This window comes from Carcharhinus amblyrhynchos, chromosome 21, assembly GCF_965287045.1.
Source record: "Carcharhinus amblyrhynchos chromosome 21, sCarAmb.v2.hapA, whole genome shotgun sequence".
NCBI lineage: Eukaryota > Metazoa > Chordata > Chondrichthyes > Carcharhiniformes > Carcharhinidae > Carcharhinus > Carcharhinus amblyrhynchos.
In genome coordinates, this window is record NC_137344.1 from 36169452 (window position 1) to 36182034 (window position 12583).

The following is a 12583-nucleotide window of genomic DNA, read 5'->3' on the forward strand; positions in this document are numbered from 1 at the left end:
AAATATAAAGAGGAGATAAGTCATTTATGTTCTTTTTGAAACTGTAATGACATTTGAAAATCGACATTGGAATGAAATGAATGTCAGTCGCTATTTTTCCTCGTTCTCAATCGCTTTCTCCCTTCAGCCACACCAAGTGGTAAAGCGAAGAATTGGCGAGAGTTACTCTCCCGCCCCAATTCCTGCATCAGGAACATTTATAAATATCCTACTGCCCGCATTATCTATTCTGTACAATGCGGGCTCGATCGCGCAAACCCTTTGCTGATGCGGATCCCGCGGAGTAAAGCAATCGTGTGTTTTACGATCTGTTAAATTGTATTAAAGAAGCTGCTTTATTATCTCCGGATCTGACAAGAAGCACTCCAGTGCCGGCCGCTGTTTACACTCACACTGCCCGACAGCCCGCGGTGGGAATGGGAGAACGGGACAGCTCATTGAATTGAAAAATGTGTTCCGATCCTTCCACCCTCCCCAGTTAATTCTGAGCTTGAGTGTTGGAGGTGCCGGAACACGTGAACCACCAGAGTTGACTGAAACGCCGGGCTGGGCGCTTAGGAACTCCTGTCACCTATAAACTCAGGGATGTGATGTGGACCTACCTTCCTCGCCGCCCTTCAGCACTAGCAGAATCCCAGTTAGCGCAAGCTCGGGCCGCTGTGGGCTTTATTTATTTTTTAAAAAACCGTCCTTAAATGATGCCAGGACTTTCCGCTTATCAGAACTATTGAAGGGAGGGAAAAGAGGCTTCCAACGCATACAATTCACAAAATCAAGCACAGCGCCTTCTAGTTAAATTCTCATCCATTTGATCGACTTTTCCTCTTGACTCCACTCCCAAAGAGTGATATTTCATCTTGTACAACATGTTTCCGCTCGGGAAAGCTGCCCTTGGCTAGTGGAGAGGGGAGTTCGTGGGGTTGGGTGAGAGGGAGTGAGTGATTTGATTTATTATTGTCACGTGTATTAGTATATTGTGAAAAATATTGTTTCTTGTGCACTATATACAAAAATCTGAGGTCACCTACCAATCGACTCAAGAACAACTTCTTCCCTGCTGCTTTCAGACTTTTGAATGGACTTACCTTGCATTAAGTTAATCTTTCTCTACTCCCTAGATATGGCTGTAACACTACATTCTGCACGCTCCTTTCCTTCTCTATGAATGGTATGCTTTGTCTGTTTAGTGCACAAAAAAACAATACTTTTCACTGTATCTCAACACACGTATGACAATAATAAATCAAATCAACTATACAGACAAAGCATTCCATTCACAGAGAAGGAAAGAACAGGGTGCAGAATGTGGTGTTACAGTCGGAGCTCGGGTGTAGAGAAAGATCAACCTAATGTGAGGTAGGTCCATTCAAAAGTTTGATGGTAACAGGGAAGAAGTGAGTGAGGGTGAAGAGCAGTGAGTAAGAGGGACAGAGTGAGTGAGAAGCAGTGAGTTATTAAGAGGTAGCGAGGGTAAGTGACTGAGAAGTAGTGAGTGAGGGTGAAGAGCAGGGAGAGTTCCCTCCTCCCCCTCCCTGGCCCCGCCCCTGGGCAATATTTCAAAGCCCCCGCCCCCTCTGGCACTCTGGTAGGACGAGATCTTCAAGGAGCCTTCCCATTGGAGAAGAGCGGGAGAGGGGGCGGGGAAGAGGTTGTGATTGGCCGGGTGCTCTGTCCATCATTCACACACACACACACATAGGGGAAGTTTGCTCCAGTGATGTGCTCGGGACTGTGGCTGGGAACTGGGGGAATGAATCAGACAGGGAGTGAAATGCGCTGTGACAACACGGGGAGCTGGCTGGGGAAGTAATGCAGCAGAAAGTCACTGAGTGGCGGGCAGCTGAAGACTGGAGTTAGAAACTAGAAGGATACAAAGCCCCTTCCCACCCCAGAATAAAACACTGGGAGAAAGAGTGGCATCCAATTTAATCCACAAATCAGACTCAAACACATTCACGGAAGGATCACACACACACACACCTAATAAAATCTTTCTGTTAAGCTGTTACATGGCTGCTGCCTAGTAATGGCATTCTCTTGTGCCGGGGACTGCTACACGTTATGGCACATAGCACAGTCTTTTCGGACGCTCTGCCCACCAAGGTCTACCGGAAAATTGTGGTCATGATGTGTGCGCTGCTGATGTCCCTCTACCTGTTGTATTATCTGTCGGATTTGTGTCACCCGGTGCCCAGCCCGCTCCGCGTCTCCGGAGAAGGCAGCTACCTGGCGGCGGAGCTGGAGGACTGGCGGGCGCTCCGCAGGAAGAGGCTCCTGCACAGGCTGCAGGCGCAGGGGGGCTACTGGCCGCCGCAGCTCCCGGGACACTACCTCCGAGACCTCCGGCTGCAGTTCCAGTCCTTCAAGCTCAACCAGCGAGGGGACACCGCCGCCGTCGCCGCCGGCTCCTCCTCGGCGGGGAACCCGTCCAGCACCCTGAGCTTCAGCGGGGACGGCTCCAGGAAGCTGCCGCAAGCCATCATCATCGGGGTGAAGAAAGGAGGCACCCGGGCTCTGCTCGAGTTTGTCCGCGTCCATCCCGATGTCAGGGCGGTGGGGGCAGAGCCGCATTTTTTCGACAGACACTACGACGAGGGACTGCGCTGGTACAGGTACAGGAACTGGGGGAAGGGCGGGGGGGGGGTGGTTGTGCAGACACTAATAACACCTACACGCAGGACACTTTATCATTAACACTCACTTGTTGATTCAAAGTTCCTGCTTGGGCTTTCCTTAGCTGCCACAGTAAAGGATGTCTTTATATAAAACTTCAAATACAACACACTCTTGCTGCAGAGAACACGGCGAGTACACATTCCCTATGTAAGAATCACTTTTAAAAAAAGTTTTTATTTATTTATTGTCACGAGCAGGCTCACATTGACCCTGCAGTGGAGTTACTTCATTGTAACTTAAATAAAAATCCTCTATTGTCACTGCGTCACTTCCAATTCAACTTGGGCGACGGTATTCAGATATAATTTGCTGCTTGCAATGTTTTCACTTGTATGAAAATAATTTCCTAAAATGCTTTGAGTTTTCTCTGAGGATATTATTCACCCCTTCAATATGACGCCTCATCGGTGGAATATATCGGGCCAACTCTTTAGTAAGCATATGCTCATTTAGGATGCTTGGAGCACTTTAAGGCCTGGGTGTGGGTAGAGTGAAGGCTGCAAGTGATAGATTTCAGTGGAAATGTTCCTACTAATCCGACACTTAAAAAAAAGCAAACTGCTGACTAAATAACTGGGTAGAGATAGGTTTGGGCTGACTCATTCACACAACGCCCCGTCATTCCCAAATACTTCTATTGAGAGCTCAATGAGACATTTGCGAGGTAAGTTTCCTCGCCCTCGGGCTGTTTTACACAGCAGGGACCTTTAATAGTTAGAGGGCTATGTGTCATCATCATGCTGTAAGTCATATAATGTTTTTACTGCAAGACTCTGGTTTCCTGCAAGGTGACCAGTGTCTCTGTCGCCATTCACTTCCCTACATCTTTTAATTTTTGAAATACAAGTTATCGAATGGCTTGAATGTGTCCTTTTTTTTCCATTTTAGAGAACTAGAAAATGTCCCTCTCGTTTGATTTCTGCTCCGGTAGTTTTCAGTGAATTATTGTTGCTGGATTATGGATTAAAACAAAAAAAAAGTTCTAGCGTCTCCTTCAAAGTAACAGTAATTAGGGTTCATCTGCGTTTTTTGTAACTGTTGTCTCCAACTTCCAAAATATCCCAAAGAGAGAAGCTTAACAGTAAACTCCGTCATTTTATTTGACTTACTGTGAGGCTTCGTCTTTCGTAGAATGGAGGGGAACTTTCCAGTTAGGGATTCAACTCGTTACGGGTGATTAATATTAGGAGGGGAGTTGTTTCTTATCACTGGACATAAGGGAGTTTACTGTTCAAACTGAACTCACACATCACTTCTGGAGGTTTCCCAGTTAATGGTTGCATTTACTAAAGTGAATTCAGGCCCTGACGACACCGAGTTTCCCAACTCCTACAACACACTGAATTGGTGATGTCACCAGCAACCAACTATTTAATCAAAAAAAATTGAGGGCAAAATAAAAAGAAATTCCTTCATGCAGACTCGCCATTGAAATGCCCGTGATCCTAATATGGAAGTGTAACCATATGACTGGTGAAGAATTTCTTTAGTTTATGGAATAAAAGGTGAAAAGTTCAAGCTGACTAGTGATTTGTATACAAATACCAACAACCATATTGTTTTGTCATAATGCAATTTGCCACATCTGGTTCTTAGTCATAGAACTCTGCAGTGCAGAACGAAGCTGTTTGGCACATGGAGCCTGCATCGACAACGACGCCACTTAGGCCCTATCCCGTGGTCCCTTGCATTTACCCTGCAAAACTTCCTGACACTAAGAGGCAATCTACTTTGGCCAATTAAGCTATTCTGCACATCTTTGGACTGTGGGAGGAAACCAGAGCATGCACAGGAAACCCACACAGACACAGGGAGAATGTGCAAACTTCACACAATCACCCGAGGCTGGAATTGAACTCGAGTCCCTGGCACTGTGAGACAACAGTGCTAGCTACTGTGCCACCCACATAAATCCATATGAATATCTTTGTGAAACTAATATTTTATTGATCTGTTAAGCCCAAACATATTCTTTCTGGATGTGAATAATTTATTAAGCATGATGCCATTTAGTTACTTCTTAAAGTCATTTCTAATTTTGATATTGAAGACTACATACAACTTGATATTTTCCACATTGTGTTGCAACATTTTTTGTTATTTGACATAACTACTTTTCATGAATTATGTGGAGTCATATATCCAAATTGAAATAAAGACCCAAAAATATGAGTACATGGACACAAATTACAAGTACATTTAAGATCTGACCTTCTCTGAAAAATTGATGTTATGTTTGGGTTTTATTAAGTATGGTATTGTTTATGAATCTGCTCAAGGCTGTATGAGGGCTAGTCTTATTCTAAGATTTGAGACATGATTTCCAATCACCTGTGGGGTGGAGTAGGTGAGTTGATGTGCCTAGAAAAAGTATTCTCAGACAAAGTATTCATACCTCTCACCTCTGGGACATGGTGAAATTTCAAAGTGAGCCACTGGCCCTCTGATGTTCTGATCTCTCTTCTGCAATGCAGCAGCAGGCACCATGATGCCTGCTATCTGCCTTTGCTGATCGTGCCCTGCCTTCTAGTAATGCCCCACTAATTGGGCACTGAACTCATCTCCTGTCCAACTAGAGCTTTTATATTTGACGATAGCATCATGATGCACTTACAACCAGGATCAATCCCTGAAATTATCAGGGAGTCAGGTTCCCAACCATGAGTTAAAAATCAAACCCTTCTACTTGACAAAGTCTGAATTCAGTTCACTGAAATGGTTAGACTGGGAGACAGAGCATTAGATAAAAGACTAAAAGGTTTCAAAGACAAACGGTCTTGTTACATCTTTCATGCCATCTCCTTCCCTTTCTTTCCAGAACTGAAACTTACACTTCAACGTAAGTTCTGATGGGAGCTTGCTGAAGAATCTCGTAAGATCCCTCTGCCTCAAATGTCAAATATGTCAGGAGAGTGAAAGAAATAGCCCCTCACTATTTCACTTTCAAGTTAATAGGAGCTAATGATTTTGCTAGATGGAGTTTAAGTTTATTTATTAGTGTCACAAATCGGCTGACATTAACACTGCAGTGAAGGTACTATGAAAATCCTCTAAAGTTAAAGTTGGAATTGCAAGATCTCTGGTTCAAACCCTAGAGCTGACATTATTCTCGTTGAAAGAACTTTACAGAACAATCGAGAAATAACTTTACGGAACCTTTCTCTAAATGCTTCAAATCAAACCAGTTACCATTATTTTTAGGTCTAAATTGTTTTCAATGAACTCGTTAGTTTTGAAGTAATAATGTTCTTTGTAGGATTTCTGCAATTTTTAAATTAAATGAATTTGCTGCGGATGGTATAAAATCAGAAGTTTAAAAAAAACAACATTATCATTAAATATGTTCTTATTCAAGAGCTGTATTTTTTTTTAAATGGTGTGACCCATTTGAAAGCCAAGTAATAAGTTTTGCATTTACCTGAATCAGTCAATATGATCTTTAGGACTGCACATTGCTGCCTCACAGCACTAGAGATTTGGGTTCGATTCACGGGTTGGGTCATCGTCAGTGCAAAGTCTGCACGTTTTCCCATTTTTGCATATTTCCTCTGGGTGCTCAAGTTGCCTCCCACTGTCTGTAAAATATGTTGGTTAAGTGCATTGATCATATTAAATTCTCCAATGGTGTACCTGAACAGGTAATGGAGTGCGGTGACTAGGGGATTTTCACAGTAACTTCATTGCAGTATTAAAATAAGCCTACTTATGACGCTGATAAATAAATTTAAACTTGATGTTTGCAACTTGTACAAATGACATGAAGACCTCAACCAAGCAGTTTCTGTTCAGGAATAGTTAGTATAGATCTTAGTGAATTTGATTTTTAAAAAAAGTTTGATAAAAGAAGGGGAAAGAGTGACCCATTTGGATTTGGTAATGAGTGAATATGGAACATAAATTAGATCCCATGTTTGCCAAATCCCTGGCATTGCTTTCACTTATTTTATGAAATGTTCTCCATAATTAACTTTCAAAGACAATTTTATTTGCAGCAATACCACAATTATCAGCATGAATCTGAGCTGGAGTAGGTTGTCAAGAATTGGAAGGGGTTAGAAGACTTATTTTAAGAGACATTCGAAGAAGGTTTGATAACCAAAGGACAAGTGTTTAAAGTAATCAACAAAATACCTAGAAGGGAAATAAGAAGATTTGAACGAGGCAAACAGCTATGCTCTGCACTGTCTGAAAGAATAATGGAAACAGATTCAGTAATAACTTTGAAAAGGTAATTGAATATAAACTTATAAAGGAGGAGGACTGTAGTGAAAGCACAGGGGAGTGGAATATTTGGATAACTCGCTCAAAGGCATGATTGAATGGCTTCCTTCTGTGCTGTAAATTTCTATAGTTCTCTGAAGAGGCAGTAATTCAATGTTTTTTAAAATCTTTTTGTAATGTATTGAAATAATATATCTGCACAAACTTCCTGTCTATAAAATGCTACTTTCCAATGCTGAACTCTACATCCACATTTTCCAATAACTTCTGATGAGCATTTGCATTGATGGCTGGTGATATAAATTTGTCACACTGTAGCTTCACCCTGCCATTAGAAGTGGTACTGTACTTCCTCAGATCTATGTCCCCTTGCTCCTTAGGCTGTGCAGTATATTCCAACCAAACCTACTTTGCCACTTTGTAAATCACCATAAGTTGTGTGATCGAACTATAAATAACATAACAATTAATTTTACGTGACTAAGGACAAAATGTGTGACTTTATAATGGGGATTGGAATCGGGCTGCACATTCTGATTCAGTTATCCATTGCTAATTAATCTTGACTCACATCTTGTTGATTCTCCATATACAACACTCTTGAAAATCCATTGCTATCCCTATTTAAACTTTTGCACAGGGTACAAACTTCCTGACCAGAGGTTTTACTTCCCGTTATCATGCTTTTCCACCATCATTCACACCTTGTAAATTGTGGTGTCAACATTTTTCATTTGATTTAATCTGCCACAATGTGGGCATAGATTTTGATCTCTGGTTAGCTCTGTGAAATCTTTCTCCAAACTGACTTACATCTAAAACAGCCAGAACAACTGACTTTGACCAATGCCAAGGCCATTTCCAAGTACACCCAGTAACCAATAATATAATAATTTGGTCTGGAAAGTGATCTCCTGCCATTTTTGATGCAAATATAATACAATGAACAATGTGAACAAAGAAAAGTACAACACAGGAAGAGCCCCTTGGCCCTCCAAGTCTGTGTTGATCATAATGCCCTAATTAAACTAAAATAAACTTTCTGCCCTTGCTTGATCCATATCACTTCAGTCGCCCCCTATTTATGTACCCGTCCACATGCCTCTTAATGTGAGTATACTTCAGGTTTATTTTTCCATTTTGAATTTATAGGTAATTTGCTTCTGATCTTTGGGTATTCGCCAAATGTCAATCTGTTCCCTAAACTAGAGAATGCCTTTTTCAAATCAGTCACGAGGAATTGTAGCAGATCATCTTCGATTTGACCTACCTATCTTCTTTCCTATCCCAGAAGCATTTGCAACCATCTTCAGTCAGAAGTACAAAGTGGAAGATCCATCTTTGCCTCCTCCTGAGGTCCCTAGCATCCTAGATGTCAGTCTTTAGGTAATTTGATTCACTCTACATGATGTCATGAAACAGCTAACGGCACTGATTTTTGAAAGGCCTTGGACCCTGAGAAATATTCCGGCAATAGTACTGAAGACTTGTGCTCCAGAAGTAGTTGTATCATTGGCCAAGCTGTTTCTGTACAGCCACAATGCTGTCATCTGCCCAGAAATGTGGGAAACTGCCCAGGTCTGTCCTGTCCAAAGAAACCAGGACAAATCCAAACCAGCAAATTACCACCCCATCAGTCTACTCCTGATCATCAGCAAGGTGATGGCAGGGGGTCAGCAACAGTGCTATCAAGTGGCCCTTAGTTAGCAATAACCTATTCACTGATGGCTCAATTTGGGTTCTGTCAGGATCACTCAGCTCCTGACCGCATTCTAAACATAGATAAAAAATGTGAGATGAGAGTGACAGTGTTGACATGAAGCCAGCATTTGGCATCAAGGAGTCCTTGCAAAACTGGTGGTAATCATAATCGGGGGTAAACCATACAGTAATTTTGAGTAATACTTAGCACAAAAGAAGATAGTTGTGGTTGTTGGAGGTCAATCATCTCAGTTCCAGGATATCACTGCAGGAGTGCCTCAGGGTAGCGTCCTAGGTCCAAACATTTTCAACTACTTCATCAATGACTACCCTTTCATCATCATGTCAGTTGTGAGCACACTGATTAGCACACTTTGCAATGCGTCAGATACTGAAGCATATATAACAAAATTTAGACAACATTCAGGCTTGGCTGATAAGTGGCAAGTAACATTTGTGTGACAAAAGTGCCAGATAATGACTATCTCCCCTTGATATTCAATGGCATTACCATTAATGCATACCCAACTATCCACATCCTGGGTTTTACCATTGATCAGAAATTGAACAGGACCAGTTGTACATATGTATTTATTCATTCAAGGGCTTTGCTGGCTAGGCCAGAATTTACTGCTATTCCTCATTGCCCATGAGAAGATGGTGGTGAGCTGCCTTTTTGAAATGTTGCAGTTATGTGGTTTATATACATTCATCATGCTATTAGGGAGAGAATTCCAGGATTTTGGCCCAGTGACAGTGAAGGAACAGCAATATATTTCCAAGTCATAATTATAAGTAGCTTAGATGGGAACTTCCAGGTGGTGGTGTTCCGATGTATCTGTTGCCCTTGTCCTTCTAGGTGGAAGTGGTTGTAGGTTTGGAAGGTGCTTTCTAGGGAGCCTCAGTGCATTGCTGCAATGCATCTTGTAGATGATACACATTATTGTTATTGTGTACTAGTGGTGCAAGGAGTGAATGTTTGTGGATGGGGTGCCAATCAAGCTGGCTTCTTTGTCCTGAATGATGTCAAGCTTCTTGAGTGTTGTTGGAGCTGCACTCATCCAGGCAAGTGCAGAATATTCCATCACACTCCTGACTTGTGCCTTATAGGTCTTTGGACAGGCTTTAGGGAGTCAGAAGGTGAGTCATTCATCACAGGATTCCAAGCCTCTATCCTGCTCTTGATAGCACAGTATTTTAAGGGTGGTCACATTAAGTTTCTGGTCAACAGTAACCCACAAAATGTTAATAGTAGGGGATTCAGCAAAGGCAATATCATTGAATGTCAAGGGGCAATGGTTAAATTCTCTGTTCTTGGAGATGGTCATTGCCTGGCATTTATGTGGCATAAATGTAACTTGCCACTTGCCAGCCCAAGCTTGGATACTGTTCAGGTCTTGTAGCATTTGAACATGGACTGCATGAGTATCTGAGGAGGCTCAAATGGTGCTGAACACTGTGCAATCATCAGCAAACATCCCCACTTCTGACCTTACAATGGAAGGTCAATGATAAAGCAGCTGAAGATGGTTGGATCTAGGACAGTATCCTGAGGAACTCCTGCAGTGATGTCCTGGAAGTGAAATGATTGACCTCCAACCACCACTACCATATTCCTTCTTCCTTGGTGTGATTCCAATCAATGGAGAATTCTCCCCTGATTCCCATTGATGCCAGTGTTGCCAGGGCTCCTTGATGCCATATTTAGTCAAATGCAGCCTTAACCGTCACTCTTTTGAACATGTTTAAGCTGTAATGAGGCCAAGAGCTGAGTGGCCCTGGTGGGACCCAAATTGAGCATCAGTAAGACTGATGATCAGGAGTAGGTAGATGCTGTGATAATTGGCTGGGTTGAATTTGACCTGCTTCTTGTGTACAGGACATACCTTGGCAATTTTCCACTTTGCCAGGTTGATGCCAGTGTTGCAACTGTACTGAAATAGCTTGACTAGGGGAAGTTCTGGTGCAATGTGCCTCAGTACAATTGCCAAATCATTGGCAGGGCCCATTTTCTTTACGGTATCTAGGGCCTTCAGCCATTATTTGATATCACATGGAATTGAATGAAAAGTGATGTCTCTGATGTTGGGGACTGCCGAAAGAGACGAGGTGAATCATGCATTCAGCGCTTCTGGCTGAAGATTGTTGCAAATGCTTCAGCCTTATATTTTGCACTGATGTGCTGGGCTCCTCCATCATTGAGGATGGGGATATTTGTGAAGTCTCCTCCTCCAGTTACTTGTCCCCCACCATTCATTGCTGAATGTGACAGGACTCGGAGCTTAGATCTGATCTATCGGTTGTGCAATCACATGGCTCTTGTGTATCACTTGCTGCTTATTTTGTTTGGCAAACAACAGTCCCGTGTTGTAGCTTACATAAATAATGTGGCTACAACAGCGGTCAAAGAATAGGAATCCTGTGGTGTGTAGCCTACCCCCTGACTCTCCCAAGGCCTGTCCACCATTTACAAGAATCAAGTCAAGAGTATGATGGAACACTCACCACTTTGCTAGGATGTGTACAGCTCTAACACCACTCAAAAAGCTCAACATCACCCTGGATAAAGCGACCTTGCTTGATTGGCAACCAATCCAATACCTTCAACATTCACCGCTCCCACCACCATCTCCAGGTTGCACCGCAGCAACTCACCATGAGTTAAGGTATGAGGTTCCTTCTCTAAGCATGTCACAAAAATGCTTGACAGTTGAGTAACTCCAAGCCACTTTGTTCATCAGGCCATGTTTCAGTTCATCGGAGCAAAGTCTTTTCTTTCAACATCTTTATTGAGCTCGGGAGAGAAAGTACTGGATAGGTTCCCATGTTGTAAAACTCATAATGATTCCTGCTTCATGGCACATCATATTGGAATAATAATGTTGAGTGCCAACAATTTGTACTTTTAACAGTTTAATAAATTCAATGTTCTATGTTTAATGTTGCTTGCATTCTCAAAAGATTCTGCAGTGACTGTTTGACAGAGTATCTTATTCAAGCCCTCTCCTTTGCCCTATCCCCATAAGCTCACACATTTACATACAGTGCAGAAGAACCATTTGGCCCATTGAATCTGCACTGACAACAATCCTACCCAGGCCCTCTCCCCTGCCCTATCCCCATAAGCCCACACATTTACACACATACATACAGCGCAGAAGGAGGCCATTCAGCCCATCAAGCCTACACCAACAATAATCCCACCCAGGCCCTCTTCCCTGCCCTATCACCATAAGCCCACACATTTATGTACGTACATACATACAAATAGTACAGAAGGAGGCCATTCAGCCCATCAACAATCCCACCTAGGCCGTATCCACATAAGCCTATGTATTTACCCTGCTAGTCCCCCTGATGCTAAGAGGCAATTACCATGGTTAATTCATCTAACCTACACATCTTGGGACACTAAGGGGCAATTTAGCATACCCAATCCACCTAACCTGCACATCTTTGGACTGTGGAAGGAAACTGGAGCACCCAGAGGAAACCCACACAGACACGGGGAGAATGCGCAAACTCCACACAGACAGTCATCTGATGCCAGAATTGAACCTGGGTCCCTGGCACTGTGAGCCAGCAGTGGTAACCACTGTTCTCTGTCCAACTGCTTGAGGTAATTCTTTGGGCAGGGATTTTACAGCCCTTCCCACCGGTGGACGTTCTCCCCCCCCGCGGCGGTGTGGGTGAGCCACGGAAAACACCATAGACATCGGCAGGTCTAGAAGATTCCACCAATGTCTGATGGTGAACTGTCTCCGCCACTGGAAAACGTGCCCCACGGAGGGTCTGGAAAATCCCACCTTTGTATTTAGGGTGCTCTTCAGCACCCAAATTGACACAGTATTAGCATCAAACTTGTAGCATGAATTGATGCAATGTGCTTTTCCAGCTCTGTCAGCGGAAGTTCCACCAGCTGCAGCATGCGTACATCAACTTAGAGGCAGAAAGGCATATACAAAGTTAAGAGCAGTGTGGTTTG

The 12583-nt window shown here is 43.0% G+C and overlaps 1 protein-coding gene across 1 annotated transcript in view; it reads left to right on the top strand.

The window, feature by feature from the left end:
• Positions 1–1571: 1571 nt before the first annotated feature.
• The window catches only part of LOC145356363 (heparan sulfate glucosamine 3-O-sulfotransferase 3A1-like), a 145970-nt gene continuing 134958 nt past the window's right edge, over positions 1572–12583 (top strand). Inside the window, exon 1 of the mRNA XM_080209029.1 lies at positions 1572–2612. Within this exon, the coding sequence (XP_080065155.1) occupies positions 2062–2612 (551 nt within the window). The 5' untranslated portion in view covers positions 1572–2061. The remainder of the gene's footprint in view (positions 2613–12583) is intronic.